Raw genomic sequence first — 16,594 nt, forward strand, 5'->3', positions numbered from 1 at the left:
TTCCCCATCAGCGGGATCCCCAGGTGGAGTCACCAAACTCAGTTTTTCAGAACCCCTCTTCTTCACTCCCGATCATCTGTTTGAAATACAGAATGAGCTTTTTGAATCTGTGAGTCTATGAATCTGTGATCTTTCGCTGGAAATGTTTTACAGGGATGGGGGTGGTGCCAGATTTTGAATATGTTTCACGTGGTTCAAACATTGAAAATATAAAATAGTAACAGTGAAAAGTCTCCCCTCCCTTCTTGTCATCCCTCCTTCCACCCAATTCCCACTCTCCACAATTGGCTGCTTTTATTAGTTTCTCGTGGATCCTTCCAGAGTTCCTTTACGCAAATACAAGCAAATGTGCTATATTCTTGTTTTTCTCTTTTGCCCACAAGTGCATAGTAAACACACTGATGTAGACACTTTGCCTTTTTCTAACAATGTAGAGTAGCAATAGCTAACTCTTGTGTAAGATTTCGTGTATCCTGCACCGTTCTAAGAGCTCTCCAAATGTTAAGCAGATTTGATCAAATTACTGCTATATTTTTCTTTACTTGTTTTTTTGCCAATCCAATTTTTTATTATACACCACAATCTTTGGCTCATTTGCCAAATGACATTCACATATCTTCCTGTTTTCTTAGTGGTGGTAAAATATATATAACATAAAATTTACCATTTAAACCATTTTAAGTATAAAATTCAATAAATAAACTTCACAGTGTTGTGTAGCCATACCATTATGTATTTCCAGAAGTTTTTCATCATACCAGAAGATCTGTATCCATTAAATAATAACTCCCCATCTCTCCCTCCCTCCACCCCTATTAACCTGTATCCTACTCTCTGTCTCTATGAATTTGCCTATTCTGAGTACCTCGTATAAGTGGAATCATGCAATATTTCTCTTTTTGTGTCTGCCTTATTTCACTTAGTATAACGTTCTCAGGATTCATCCATGCTGTAGCATGCATCAGAATGTCCTTCTTTTTAAGGCTGGATAATATTCCATTGTATGGATATGCCACCTCTTGTCTACCTATTCATCTGTTGATGGACATGGGTTATTTCGACCTTTTGACTATTGTGAATAATGCTGCTATGAACATGGGTGTATACAAGTATCTGTATGATGTGCAAATATTTTCTCCCATTCTGTCGGTTGTCTTTGCATACTGCATTGCTTTTGAAAGTCATCCTTAAAAGCCGTATTTACAGTGACATTCAAGACCTGCACTTGTGCTGTCAGACCTTAAAAAATGCCAGTCATTTCTAAATCTGCGTTAAATTTTCCCTCCTTTTTTAAAAATTTTAATTTAATTTTATTTTGATTCTTTTCTCTCTTTTTTAATTAATTAATTTATTTATTTGTTCTTGGCTGCATTGGGTCTTCGTTGCTGCGCGTGGGCTTTCTCTAGTTGCGGCGAGCAGGGGCTACTCTTCGTTGCGGTATGCGGGCTTCTCATTGCGGTGGCTCCCCTTGTTGCGGAGCACAGGCTCTAGGCACGTGGGCTCAGTAGTTGTGGCTCACGGGCTCTAGAGTGCAGGCTCAGTGGCCATGGCTCACGGGCTTAGTTGCTCCGCGGCATGTGGGATCTTCCCAGACCAGCACTCGAACCCGTGTCCCTTGCATTGGCAGGCGGATTCTTAACCACTGCGCCACCAGGGAAGCCCTTTACCTCCTTTTGTTATCAATCTCATCAGATCGGTCCTGTAAGTAAGCATCTAGAACCAGCAACAACTGAGGTGGCTTCAGCACCTCCTGCACCCTGCACCCTGCACCCACCTGTTTAAAATCTCCGCGTGCCTGGGCCGCACCCCCAGAGATTCTGATGAGATTGGTGGGGGTTGGGTGGGGACCTGAGCAGCCAGAGATTTAAACCTGCCTGGTGATGCTCCAGTACCTGAAAATTTGGGAAAGAGGGAAATCATGTATTTCAGATAACAATTGGCCTCACTGGTTTAAATTGAGAAGTATGTCACCTGAAAGTGTCTAGAGGTTGAAGAAAAGCATAGGGAGCATATTATTTGAAAACGTAACTAATGCACTTGAATAAGTGTCGCCTACGTTTTACATCCTGTAACATGCAGCCTGGTTTAGAGCCACTGGGTGGATGGACCTTCCTGAAACACTGCTTTGTGGCTCAGAAAAGTCAATGAGAGAGTTTCTAGTACTTTGGAATTTTGTAGCAATCCAAGTGACTCCGCCTTTTCCAAGGAGTGATTTTGGAACAAACAAATCTTATATTTGCACATATATATATGTCAATACAGCATCATCTTGTAGCATTAATACAATAAATAAATAAGCATCTGACTTTATTCCTTCAATGGTCTGCCCGTGTGAGCCCGGTGAGGGCTGGACATAAAGAACTTCCTCATTGGTTTTCACTGCTTCACGGTTTTCCAGAATGTAAACACGCCATCGTTTATTTAATGGTGTTTTCGAACTGGTGATCCGTGAGCCAGTTTAACTTGAGATGCTTTTGTGGCCTGTGCGGTGATTAAAAATTTCTTACAGAGATGCTAACTTTAAAACACATGAGAAGATTCCCCCTGAACATCTGGATTTCAGTTTCTTCTAGAAACCCAGGCTCCCTGGCTGGGCTGGGCTGGTCGGTGGAGCTGAGTGGAGCCACCCGACCCTCCCGTTGGGCCCCTTCCTGTCCCTCCTCCCTCATTCACTTTACCTGCCTTTCCTGCAAGTAGTTGAGTTTGAGACCCCAGACCAACCTGTCCCCTCTTGGTGGTCAGTTCGGTTGTTACCCCTGAGTGACGCTGTGCTGAGTGTGCTCTCAGGGTCTCCCCGCCCACGTGGGCTGGTGTTCCTCTGGGATCAGACCCCAGGAAGGGAGAATGTGGCTCCCCGTTTCCTGCCCCTCCCCCTGCTGTGCTGAGAAGCCCATTCATTTAGCAAATGTTGATTGAGTACCTCCTCTGGGCCAGGCCAGCATTTAAGGGCTGGGTCCCTGTCGCCTCTTTCCCACAGGAACTCCCCATCCCCTGGGCTGACACCTGGAAGACCCTTGGCCTAATGGGAGGTCAGGGCTGGGTGACCCTGGGCTGGAGGTGGATCTGTAACCCTCATCCTCTGTGCTCCATCCCTGCAGGGGATAAGGACCAGGTGTGCAGGGTCAAAGGTCGCCTGTGGAAGCTGTTGTCCCCAGCCAGGCTGGCCAGTCGGGCCCACCGGAGTAAATGGCTGGAGAGTTACCTGCTGCACCTGGAGGAGATGGGCGTGTCGGAGGAGATGCAGGCGCGGGCTCTGGTGCTGCAGCTCTGGGCCACACAGGTGGGTGTGTGCAGGTGTGGACGTGAGGCTGTGCATATGAGTGCTTGTGTGTCGTGTGTGCACTCATGTGCGTGTGTGCCACCAGGCACACTTAGGCACATGCCTGCGAGCACATATGCATGTGCCTGCATGGGCGCTCACATCTGGGTGCATGTAGGTGTACATGTGTGAGAGTGTGCCACTGTGAGTATGGCTGTGGGTAGGTGTGCACACACCCAGCTGTCTGCCCCAGTTCCCTGACTCTCTTAACTGTCAAACAGTCTCATGAACAGGATCATTCATTCGATATGTATGTTTTTAATTTGGAAAAACATCAAACTTACAGAGGAGCTGTATGAATAGTTTAATGAACTCATATATACTTCACCTTGATTCCCCAGTTTTAAACATTTGACCACATTTGCTTTCTCTCTGTCTCCTACTGTGCGTATCTTATTGAACCATTTGCAAATTAGTTGCAGACATCATGATTCTTTGCCCCTAATTACTTCAGCGTGCATCTCCCAGGAGCAAGAATATTCCCTTACATCATCATTTGATCAGCACAGTGATCAAATTCAGGACAGTTAACCCAGATAGAGGATCATTATCTAATATACAGTCCACATTCCAATTTTGCCAGTTGTCTTAATAATACTCTTTATGGCTCATCTTGGTCCAGCATCCAACTCAGGATCACACACTGCATTTAGTCATTTTGCCTTTTTAGTTTTCTTTGATATGGAACAGTTTTGGTGCCTTTAGTTGTTTTTCACGACCTTGAGATTATTGAAGTATGCAGACCAGTTATCTTGAAGACTCATTTAAAAGTTCCACTGAGTACTTACCACGGACCTCAAAGACCCTGCTCTGTGTTGCTTTTGTTTCAGCCAGGGGCAGGGGTGGGGCAGACATCAGGGAAAGAGATATAGGGTGATTTTAGATGCTGATATGCAGGATATAAAACAGGGTCATGACTAGATAGGTCCTGGGGGTCTACTCTGGCCAGGGTGGCCTCTCTGAGGAGGAGATGACTGAGCTGAACCCTGGATGATAAGAAAGATCTAGATTTGGGGACTTGGGGGAAGATGTGGGGATAGAGTATTCCAGGAAGGGGAGGTGGTGGCCATGGAGATGAGGAAGAAGTGGATAGATTCTGGAAACCAAGGGAAGACAGGGCCAGTGAAGCTGGTGAAGGACTAGATATTGGAGTGAGAGAAAGCAAGGCTGAGGGTGCTGCACCTCCAGGCCTGGCTGCTGCCCTCGCCCCAGCCCTGAGCCCCCTCCTTCTTTGGGCCCCATCTCGGCAGTGACAGTTACACAGGCTGACATTTCTGGGTAATTCCTCTCCCATTGACTTACGACTTATTTTTAGTTTTTTCCCAGAGCCATTAACTATCCTTGCAGGCAGAGGCTGGGAAGGGTTGGGGGCTGGGTTTAATCAGCAGTTGGGGCCCCATTAGTATCTAATAACATATTTATGGGCAGTGACTTGGGACTCCAAACTGTCCCCATAATCCCCTATGGAAATTGACCTCTGTCAGCAGAACTGGATGCTGGCCTAGGGGCTTGAGTGGCAGCAAGCCCGGCAAACAGCCTTTGGCGGGGCCAGGAGAACTGGGCAAGAGTTGGGGTCAGGGTGTCCTCTGAGATTGAGTTGTTGGCAGCGTCCAGAATTCAGGCAGGTGGAAGACCCTTCAAGATCTCGAGTCTTTTGAGAGTAGGGCCAAGAGGCTGGGTATCCCAGTGGTTTGGGGCACAGGCTCTGTGGACAACCTGCCTGAACTTGGATCCTGACTTTACCACTACTTGGCAAGTCAGTCCCTTCTTAGTGCCTCGCTTTACTCCTCCATAAAATAGAGACGGCAGGACCTTCCTCAAGGCGTTGTGGGGAGGATGAAAGGAAGCAATCCATGTAAAATCCTGTAACTGTGCTTGGCAGGTAACTAGTGCTCAATAAACATATTCAAGAAATACTTAGTGAGGGCCCACTGTGTGCCAGGCACCATTCTAGAAGCTGGGAAGAGAGCAGTGAGCAGAACAAAGACCCCTGCCCTTAAGGAGCTGACATCGTGGTGGGAGAAGACAATTACTAAACACGTAAGTATGTAAAATGTATTACAGATCATAAGTTCTGTGGAGGACAGATAAAGCAGGGAAAGGGGATGGCGGCAGGAGCGAGGAGGGCCTGCTTTTTTGAGTGGTCAAGGAAGGCCTCACCAAGAGGGTGACATCTGAGCAGAACCTCAAAGCAAGTGAGAGAGTGAGCCATGTAGCTGTGTAGGATGGGGGAGGCGTGGGCAGCAAGTGCAAAGGCCCTGAGGTGGGGATGAGGGTGATGCGGCAGGAAGGTAGCAGGTGCCAGACCATGCAGGACCCTGTAGGCCATGGGGAGCACTTTTGGCTCTTCCTCTGAAATGGAAACCCTTTAAAGGCTGTGAGCAGAGGAGTGACATGGCCTGCCTTCTGCTTTAGAGGGGCCATTCTGGCTGCATTGCTGAGAATAGACTGTAGTGGGGGGAGTGGAGGCAAGGAGACCAGGGAGGAGGCCACAGCAATATCCAGGCAAGAGAGGATGGTGCTGGACCAGAGGGCAGAAGGGAGAGGGATTGGCTTCTGGACATATTTCCAGGTAGAGTCAACAGGCTTTGCTCTTGGATGGGATATTAGGAGAAGATGTCAACCAGGATGACTCCAGGCTTGGGCGTGAGTAGCAGGAAGGCTGAAGTTGAGGAAGATGGTGGAAGGAGTGACTTTTTGGGGAGAAAGTCGGGGGTTTGTTTGGGGCATGTTGAGTTCTAGGTGGAGAGCGGGCAGGTAGGAGCGCCTGGAGAAAAGAAGAGTCTGGGGTCCAGGGTTAAGGTCCAGGCTGGACATGTTGGGGGGTTGACAGCACAGAGATGGTTGTTCAAGGGTGGATGGAGAAGCGGGCCAAGCCCTGGGCCTCTCCAGCGTGGGGGTCGGAAAGATGAGGAGAGCCAGCAAGGGAGATGAGGAGCCACCAGGGAGGGGAGCTCGGAGGGAGCGCCACCCAGAGGCCGGCTGCAGAAAGTGTTCCAAGGGGTTGAGAAATGGTAGCTGGGATTGCTGTCGTCAGATCTGAGTGAGGAGTAATCATTTCAAAAGATACTGTTGAGCGCTTACCCTGTGCCAGTCACCCGACTGAGCACTTTACAAACATCATCTCACAGGATCCTTGAAAAGCCTCCGTGAGTCCAGAGCCCCAGACCTGGGGTCTAGGCTGATGGAGGGGTCAGGGGGTCTCCAGCATCCAGGGGCTAGAGGAGGGCCTGGTGGGCTGAGATCCAAGGTCCAGGCAGGGGAAGAGGCTGGCTCCTAGGGGACGTGGGCCGGGTTGGGGTGGGCTGAGTGGGCGGTGGGAGGAGAGCTCCCAAAGGCCTGCCCCTGCGGGCCCATCATGGTCCGGGCTGCTCTCCCGGCTCTGAGCTGTCAGGCAATGGGTGGCTCTGCTGACCACGGTAGTGCTGGGACTGACACCGCTAACTGTCGCGGCCCCATCAGTCAAGTTTCATTCTTCTCTTCCTTCTCCACGTCTGCCTTGGCCTCAGCAGCCATGGCTGCAGGAACTCCTGGGTGGTCCTGAGTGGGGGGAGGCGGACTGTGGGAGCTGCATGGGCACGGGGTTTACAGATGCTCAGATGCTCAGTGGAGATGATCGCGATCGTGATCGTGGAGGCACTGCAACGTGAGGATGAAAAGCAAAAGCAGTGTTTCGAGTGAGACAGACTCGGGTGGAATCCCAGCTCTGCCACTGACTAGTTGTGTGACCTTGAATAGATCACTTCACTTTTCTGGGCTTCAATTTCACCATCCAAAAGGAGGAGGTAATAAGAATAATAGCTGTGCACAGAATTGGGTTTTTCCCCTTCAGTAGTTTCATTTTGAGATAATTTTAGGTTATAGAAGAGTTGCAAAGATAGTACAGAGAGTTCCCAAATACCCTTCGCCCAGCTCCCCCCAGTGTTAACCTCTTACAGAACCACCGTGCATGTGGGAAAACCAGAAATTAGCGTTGGTACATTACTATTAATTGAAAGTCCATACTTTATCCAGACTTCCCCAGTTTTTCCACTACTGTCCCTTTTCTCTTCCAGGATCCAATCCAGGATCTACTTTGCACTTAGAGTATTCTTTTATTCCCTTAGAAAAAAATTTTAATCACAAAAAAATGAAAATAAATGTAATCTGTGATCTCCCACCCCTCACCTCTGTGTTCTCTCACGCCTCAGATGGGCTTTCCCAGGTGGTGGCAGCAAAGGCCACCAGCAGCTCTTGGCAACTTGGCAGTCCCCATGGAGGAGGGATTCTTTCTCCCGTGAATTCCAGCACAAACCCCAAGTCTGATACCCACTGGCCCAGCCCAGGTCACCTGTCCCATCTGAGTCCGTCACTGACTGAGTGGCCCAGGCTGGGGTCACATGGTCACACCTGAGGTCTGGAGGGGGTAGTTTCGCCCCAGACAATCCACTGGACTTCACATGAAGTGGAGGTAGTTGTCCGAAGGAAAATGGGCTGCTGTTACCCAAAGGCAGGGGAGTGGTGCGGGGCAGGCAGGGCTGCAGGTGTCCCCACTCCAGTTGACTGACAGTACGGAGAGGAGGCCACAAGGTGGCGCACGTGAGCCGCTGAGCACCGGGTCTGGCTCACAGTGCGCGCCCTCTGGAGGTCAGATACCGTCGTTCACAGAAAAGATAGAACAGAGCACGGGCGCTGCTGGGTGGTGGACTTTTGCTGCAGTGGGAGGGAGGGAGGTTAGACAGAAGTGTCTTCGTAAACTGAGGCAAGGTCCTGTGGGAGAACACTCAGCTTCCAGGGTAGTGGACTAAAGATCTCATGGCTGTGTGATCATACACACATGCAGGCTCACACATCGGTGCAGCTGGGCGGAAAGCAGTCTTCGTCACCTCCCTAACTTGCCACAGCTTCTTCCTGAAAGCAAAGTTAACCGAGCAGCCTTGTTTCCCACTCCTGCTTTGTAATTAATGAGTGGTGGCCCCCATCTGACCATCTGGGCAGGTAAAATGGCCTTGGCACTGAGTTAACCCAAAGCTGAATTATTTATCGCCTGCATTCCCCTGGCTGTTTAAGTGATGGACAGCAAGTGACCTTGCTTGTTTCAGCCGGACCTGAGGCTCTGGAGGAAATCTCAGAGAGAGTCCAAGGCCTCCATCGGTTCTCGAACCCGAGGGAGGGGCTGGTGAGAGAGGGAGACCACTTCTGAACACCTACCGTGTGCTCAGCCTGTGGGAGTCACTTGTATTCCTTGGGGCCGCCCCAGGAGTGGGCACGTATTTATTCCCATTTTACCAAGAGGGAGGTTCTGAAACCCAGAGAGGGGAGTGGCTTGTCCAGGGTCACAGGAAGTGAGCTGGGAAGTGGGCTCACCTCCAAGGCTGCCTTGGAGGTCCCCAGCCCAAAGGAACATAGATGTTTATTTGACAAATACCATTGAGCCCCCCACAATATGCTGGGCAGTGGGGAGGGACTAGGGCATGCTTAGTTTTCCTTTTCAGTAAGAAGGTGTGATAACGGTGCCTGCTTGATAGGAAGATTGAATGAGGGCACCTGGCACCTCTAAATTCACGGCAGCTAAAGAGAAAGAAAATCTGTTTCACCATCATTGATGCTTTGTGCATTTATTTTCTGCCTCTCTCCCCTCCCAGCTTCTGTCCCAGAGGAAACCTCAGTTGCCAGGTTCTTGAACCTCCTTCTAGAGATGGTCTGTGCTTCTTCATATATATCCCTCTTTAAATGTACACACAAATGGTAGCACGATGAGGCCCCGTCCCGCATCTTGCTTCAGTGCGTCTTGGCTACTGTCCCATATCAGCACGCACAAAGTCAGCTCCTTTTTAGCAACCTCCGATGTCATCATCCTATGGATGGATCATTTATCACACTGATCTCCTGTTGAGGTTGCTTCCAATCTTCTCCTGTTACATCAGCACCGTGAGAAATATCCTTGTGCAAATGTCCTTTCGTCCATGTGCAATAGTGTCTGTAATTGAATTTCTGGGTAAACATGATATTTGATGACTTCCTAATATTCCATTATTAAGATTGGATAAGATAGTCATTTATGGTAGACAAAAATCTTCCTCCAAATTGAGGTTAATTGGTATTCCAACCATATCTAGAGTTCATTTAAGGATACCCCATCATATCTTAGCCACATGCTGAATACCGGAGTATTAAAATATTGAGCCAAGGCTGAAGTCTTGGGGCAAGAAATTTTATCCGTTTTCCTAATTATTTACCTATTGGGAAGTTTTACATAATTTTTGTTCAAGAAACTAATAGCTTTCACAGTCATCATTGATTATTGCTGCTTTGCTATATAGGCACACAATACTCAAATATTTGAAAGCAAACATTCAGATTTTGTACCAGTTTCTTATTATTGCATAACAACCAACCACAAAAACTCGATGGCATACCTTGATGAGCGTTTATTTAACTCACCTGTCTGTGGGTCTGCTGGGGGTCAGCTGGTCTAGACCAGGCTCGGCTGGACAGCTCAGCTCTGCTCCGGGTGTTTCTCATCTTCCTCTTGGGACCAGCCAGCTAGCCGGGCAAGTAGAAACTCACAAGGTCTCTTAAGGCCTAGACTTAGCACTGCTGTTCTGTCAATTCTGCCTCGTTCTATTGGCCTAAGCAGGTCACATGGCTCAGCCCAAATCCAAGGGGCTGAGGAAATACGCTCTGCCCCTTTAATGTGAGGAAGTAAGAAGCCTGCATGCAGGGCAGGTTGGGGAATTGGGGCTAAGGAAGATGTTAACAGTAATCTTAACTGATACACTTTGTACTGACATTTTCGCTGGTTAGCTATGGAGGTTTCCTGTGTGACCTCAGATCAATGATTTTGCTCAAGGTCAGGGATGCCAAGAGTGGCCTTGAAGCAGGCATTGGGCTAGGCCAAAGCCACCAAAGCATATTTGGGCCATGTCCTGAGGCCGAAGATAGACATGGGTCCTCAGGAGTGGGAACCCAGGCCTCCCGGCCCCAGTGCCTTGGCCCAGGCTGTGTCCGTGGCACAGACTGGTGAGCTCCCAGCCCAGCTTTGCGCTCTTGATGCTGTAACGGGGGCGCCTTCTCGTTTCAGGGGAACATGGGTCCTGCCGCCTTCTGGGTCCTGCTCTTCCTTCTCAGGACCCCCGAGGCCCTGGCTGCTGTCCGCGGAGAGCTTGAGCCTATGCTCTTGCAAGTAGAGCAGCCCATTTCGCAGATGACCGCCCTCCCACAGAAGGTTTTGGACAGCATGCCTGTGCTTGGTGAGACAGTCAGACCCCCCAAGACAGCCCCAAAGGCCAGGGCATCATGGGACCCCAAGCCCGCCCTCCCCGTCATGGGTTCCCAGCATCCAGGGTCCATCAGTGTCCTCTGACCTAGGGTCCCCCTGGGCCTCCTATCTTCATAGACCTGGCATCTCCATGCCCTGGTCTCCACTACCCATGTTTCATGGTCTCAGTGGGAGATTTTTTGTTGCAAGTGGCAAAGCACCTAACTTAAATGGGCTGAAGCAGAAAAGGGACTTCATGTGGGGCAGGTAACTAAAAAGTCTAGAGGGACTGGCTTCAGGCACAGGTAGATCCAGGTGCTTTAGCAATGCCATCAGGTCTTTGTCCATCCTCAGCCTCATTTTCCACTGGGTTGACTCCAGTCTCAGGCTGGCAAGATGGCTGCCAGTGGCTCCGGGCTGATGTGTTCCCGGCTCTGGGAGGGTGTGCTTCTCTGCAACGTTCCTACCCAGAGCCCCGGGAATGTGTCTCTTTGGCTCTCTTTGGGTCGTGTGCCCATCTGGAGCCAATCATGGGTGCTCTGATTAGCCAATCCCAGCCCAATCCCAGGTGTTGGGAGTGAAATCAACAACCCAACCCCTGAGAGTGGGGGAGGGGATGGTCCCCAGAAGAAAGCAGGGAACTGTTTCCAGAAAGGGAATGTGTGCTGGACAGGCAGACACAACCAATATGGATGGCCCTGCTCTTTCCCTAGCCTCCTCTGGTATCTCCCTGGAAGATACCTTCCCTCACAGCTTCTTTTAGGGTCAGACCCAAACCTTCATGTCCAAAGTCTCTGAAGACTGCAGCAATCACATCTCATCACTTGGCCATTTTGGGTCTAGCTTTGTGATGGTGGGCAAGTCATGCACCCTCTCTGAGCCTTCCCACTTGCCTCTGTAAAATGAGAGCTGGGGGTGGCATTCGAGTGGGGAAGAGGACGGTGCTGAACCCCCCTTTTACCTGCCCTGTGCAGACAGCGTGCTGAGTGAGAGCCTCAGGCTCACCGCTGCACCCTTCATCACCCGCGAGGTCGTGGTGGACATGGCCTTGCCCATGGCAGATGGACGGGAATTCACCCTGCGATGTGGCGACCGCCTCCTCCTCTTCCCCTTCCTGAGTCCCCAGAAGGACCCGGAGATCTACACAGACCCAGAGGTAAAAGGCATACCAGGGGCTGTGGGGGAAGATGAGTGGCTTCAGGATCTGTCCTACCTGAGTGGCAGCCAATTCTGCTCTTTGTTTGCTGTGGAACCTTGCCCCGATCACTTCATCTCTCTGTATCTCTGTTTCCTCACCTGTGAAATGGATCTCAGAATAGCACCTGCCTCACAGGGTTGTCAGGAAGATTAAATGTGATCATGTAACCAAGATCTTCATAGCACCTGGCACACACTAAGCGCTTTGCAGGGGACAGCTGAGCAATTTTTCCTGTTTTCAGAATGTTATAATGTCAGCTTCCCAGCACTTTTACCTCTCCCTGGAATTTGAGATGGAGCAAACTTTTACAATTTCTAACAGATTTGGATGTTTACTGTGTGCCAGGTTCTGTGCTGTGCATCCATACATCCATCCAACCATCCATCCATACATCCATCCATGCATCCATCCATCCATCCATCCAACCATCCATCCATACATCCATCCATGCATCCATCCATCCATCCACCCAACATCCATCCATCCATCTATCCATCCATGCATCCATCCATCCATCACCTCACTCTTCCACCTGTCTATCCACTGGTCCATTCACCTATCCTTCCACCCATCCTTCATTTAGCACCTACTCTGTACAACAAAGCCCTATGCTCAGACACAATCTTCACATTACCACTCTACAATGTAACCAAAGGAAATTGGCATTCTCTTTTTTAAAAATAATTTTAATTTCTTTTATTTTAAATTGCAAAAGTAATATATACTTATAAGATAGAAATATAGACATATATATTTAAAAGTAAAAATTTGTCTTTATTCCACTTCCTCTCCAGTTCCACAGGGTTCTCTAACAGTGGTTGGGAGTGTGTCCTTTAGATAATATTTATGCCTTTACAGACATATACACAACACACTCACACACATATGAATAGGCAGGTGTGTAGTATAGGATCACACAATACATGTTATTCCAACACTTTCTTTTTTCATTCAACAACCAGTCCTTTTGTTATTTTTTTTAATTAATTAATTTATTTGTTTTTATTTTTGGCTGTATTGCGTCTTCATTGCAGTGCGTGGGCTTCTCATTGTCGTGGCTTCTCTTGTTGTAGAGCACAGGCTCTAGGCGTGAGGGCTTCAGTAGTTGTGGCGCGCAGGCTCAGTAGCTGTGGCGCACGGGCTTAGTTGGTCCACGGCATGTGGGATCTTCCTGGAGCAGGGCTCGAACCCGTGTTCCCTGCATTGGCAGGCAGATTCTTAACCACTGCGCCACTAGGGAAGCCCTCAACAACCAGTCTTAAAAGTTCTTTCCATGTCAGCACACACAGACCAAGCTCAACATTATAAAGAGCTGCCATAATTTTTAACCAATCCCCTATCAGTTGGGCTTTACATTATTTCCAGTTTTTCTCTCTTATAAACAAGACTGTGATGAACATCCTCATACATTTTTCTTTGTCCATGCCTATTTTGGGGGTGGCATCAGAAAGGGACCTTCTTCCTATTTCAGGTATTTAAATACAACCGATTCCTGAACCCTGATGGATCAGAGAAGAAAGACTTTTACAAGGATGGGAAGCGACTGAAGAATTACAGCATGCCATGGGGAGCAGGGCACAACCAGTGCCTGGGGAGGGGTTATGCCATCAGCAGCATCAAACAGTGAGTACCGGGCACGGGGAGCCGAGCGCCTCATAAATTCTCCTCCCTGGGCCCCAAGAGCCTTGGCCCTCGGATCACAAACAGATTGGACCAGGGGTTATGACATCCGCCTGTCCTTCTGTCCAGCTGGGTAACCTTCTGTGCCTCTGTTTCCTCAACTGTAAAATAGGAGTACTGACCATACTACATCTCAGGGGTGTCGGGACAAATGAAGTGGACCTTTCTACGTACTTTAGCCACTGCCTGGCTCATTGTAGGTATTTGATAAAAGTTATTATTTGTGATTACTAATATTACTATTATTAATGTTTAGGCATTATGCTAGTGAATGGGCACATTACATTAAGCTTTTGGCCTCAGCTTTCTCAACAGTAAAATGGAGATAATAATACAGTTGGTTCTGCTCTAACGCTTCATGTGCATTGCTAAAAATCCCCGCACCATGGGAAGTCACAAAGTAAAAACCACAGGATTATGGGGGAAATAGGGCTGGGGCCCAACCCTCAAAAACTTCATCAGTGACACACACACAAAAAGATATGCACCTAGGAAAATACGGTAGTATAGGTGTACACATGTTAAATGGAATAAACAGAAATACCTAAGTGCTCCAATAAATATGGTGCTTTACTTTGAAAACGACCTGATGTTTGCCATGCAAGTGGGCATTGGATGGAGCTGTGAGTTACGATGAAGCTTGGGAGGAGGGTTATCTGAGGTCGGACGCCTGAAGAGAATGGTGTGGGTCACCACCCACTGGTGTGTGCGTTTTGTGAATTCCTGCTCAGCTTGGTTCAGCTGGGTGCAGTTTTTCATTCTCCCAGTGTTTCTTGCAGATGAAATGACCACAAGCAAATGTGAAATTTGTGTTACGCTTCATTCTTGCCCTAATAGATCAACCCCACTGGAACAAATGCACATGTTCAAAACAAGTGTTGCAGCAGAACCAACTGAAGTTCCCACTCCATAAAGTTTTTGGACAGATAAAAAGAGATAATGGATATGAAATGCTTAGCACTGTGTCTGGAACATAGTGTTCAATAATTGAGCTAATTTGTTATTATTTTAATCTCAGTTAATTGTCATGATACCTGCCAGCTGGTCAGTCTATCACTGACTCCAGAGGTCAAATCATTCCTCACGGTCAGGCACCTGGTGAGTGGAGGTGCCAGGATCCAAATCCAGGTGTGGGTACAGATACCTTCCACCCCCCCACCCCACCCATATAAACTCACCCTCTACCATCCTGCAGCTTCAGAGCTGGAATGGATACATCCCACTTTGTTGACCTTCTTTGACCAGATGGGGAAACTGAGGCCCCGAGTGGGAAGAATCACACGCCCTTAAGAGGCAGAGCCCAGGGACTTCCCTGGTGGTCCAGTGGTTAAGACTCTGTGCTTCCACTGCAGGGGGCATGGGTTCGATCCCTGGTAGGGGAACTAAGATCCCATGGCCAAAAAACAAAAGGCAGAGCCCAGGTGTGCGCCCAGCTCTCCTGCCCAGAACATTGACATTGCTGTGTCCTCATCTTCCCTCTTTTTCACTCGTTCAATAAGATTAAAGAATCCCTGCCATGCATTCTGTCTGGCATTGGGCATCTGGTTCGCCGTGGGAGCGGGTGGTAAGGTCCAAAGTAGTAGAGGATCCAGCCTGACCTTTATTAACACAGGTGGTGGTAAGATAAGGCAGGTGGAACCAGTTCACATCAGGTGGGGCTGCCACCACATTTAGGGGCCCACTGATTACATCATCACGTGGTTTGTGTACTTATTAGGACAGCTTTCCAGAAGGTGGCAGTAAAGAGTGCCTGCCTGCTCTTGCAAAGTTGGTATATTCTAACAGTTTTCCCCAGACAGCAGTAAGATATCTGGAGGGAGGGGTGCCTGCTTCTGATCTCACAAAGGCAGCTGTGGCTCAGCGGCAGCCCAGACGAGGCAGATGGTTCCAGGAGTTTGGTGGGGGTCTGGGCTGCGTATGGTGGGAAGAATCAGGAAGGGTCACTGTCCGTGTTAATCACAAGCTAGGCTGTGCTCTGCTGTGTCAAATGACCTCCAAGTCTCAGTGGCTCGTATAACAAAGGTTTAGTTCCCACTCACACAACGTTGGCTGTGGGTTTGGGGGGGCTCTTCCCCTCCGTGCAGGGACTCAGGGGCCAGGATCTTCCCATCTTCCCACTCCATCATCTCAGCATGGAACCCACACAGCTGCCAGGCAGTAGAGAAAGCTGGAGAGTCAGGCACTGGCTCGGAAATGCTTTGATGTGGAATTGACCCACGTCACTCCTGCTCACAGGCCGTCAGCCAGGACTCGGGAGCTCCTGGACTGGTGAGCAGAAAATGCCTGTGCTCTGCTCTCTCGCCCTCCTTTCCCACTTTAACCAAAGTGAGAGCTGGGGTGAGACCCAGGAGGACGCCATCGCTTTCCCGCCTGACTCCAAACAGGCCTCCTGCTCTCCCCCTTCACGCCTTCAACACTGTCTCTCTGCAGATTCGTGTTCCTCGTGCTGGCGCGCTTTGACCTGGAGCTGATCAGCCCGGACGTGGAGATGCCCTTGTTTGACCTCAGCAGGTACGGCTTCGGGCTGATGCAGCCAGAACACGACGTGCCTGTCCGTTACCGCATCCGGCCTTGAGCTCCGGGGCAGATGGGACTCCACGCACCCAGCCTGACCCTAGCCGCCCAACGTTCTGTGCCTGCGTTCGGCCTGGGTACAGAGCTTTGAACACCCAACGGTGCCAAGCGTTATCCCTTCCCTACTGTTTTTCCTAGAAGGCTGTGTCTGGGGGAGGGGAAAGAAGGGGAGTGAAGAAAAGACACCAAAAGCTCTGCGGATTATCTGCTGCAAAGGTTAAGTTCCAAAATGAGGCTCTTTCCGCTCCCAGCCCCTCTTGCCCCTCTCACCTTTAGGATACCCACTAAAGCTCGGGCAGACGGGGCACAACTAGGAGACCCCACTGCTCTGCCCCCAGCCCCCACGGGCTGCCGTCCAAGGAAGGCCCTGACGGTGGTGCCGTCCAGACCCTAACCAGTCAGAGCAGATGCTGGCCACTAAAAGGCCATTTGGGCCTAGCAGTGCGTCTGTTGAAATAAACTCTGTCCGCAAATTTTTATTAAACTACCTAAAGCCGAAGAGTCTCTTACAATATCTGGTTTCCTAGGCACCCCACTTGCTAGACACTTCCCCCATCTCTCCGTTCACACCGATCCTTGAGAA

At 49.4% G+C, this 16,594-nt stretch overlaps 1 protein-coding gene across 2 annotated transcripts in view; it reads left to right on the forward strand.

The window, feature by feature from the left end:
• Nucleotides 1-16,197, forward strand: part of PTGIS (prostaglandin I2 synthase) — a 40,010-nt gene extending 23,813 nt beyond the window's left edge. The window contains exons 6-11 of one of the 2 annotated variants that reach the window (XM_029221643.1): nt 3,099-3,280; nt 10,383-10,551; nt 11,534-11,715; nt 13,229-13,380; nt 13,550-13,633; nt 15,868-15,902. In XM_029221643.1, the coding sequence (XP_029077476.1) occupies nt 3,099-3,280; nt 10,383-10,551; nt 11,534-11,715; nt 13,229-13,380; nt 13,550-13,592 (728 nt within the window). In that variant the 3' untranslated portion in view covers nt 13,593-13,633; nt 15,868-15,902. Of the gene's footprint in view, nt 1-3,098; nt 3,281-10,382; nt 10,552-11,533; nt 11,716-13,228; nt 13,381-13,549; nt 13,634-15,867 lie in introns of both variants that reach the window. The other variant, XM_029221642.1, reaches the window with a different exon arrangement.
• The last annotated feature ends 397 nt before the right edge of the window (nt 16,198-16,594 follow it).

This window comes from Monodon monoceros, unplaced genomic scaffold (assembly GCF_005190385.1).
Source record: "Monodon monoceros isolate NGI ecotype Baffin Bay Population unplaced genomic scaffold, NGI_Narwhal_1 Super_Scaffold_13, whole genome shotgun sequence".
Taxonomy (NCBI): Eukaryota; Metazoa; Chordata; class Mammalia; order Artiodactyla; family Monodontidae; genus Monodon; species Monodon monoceros.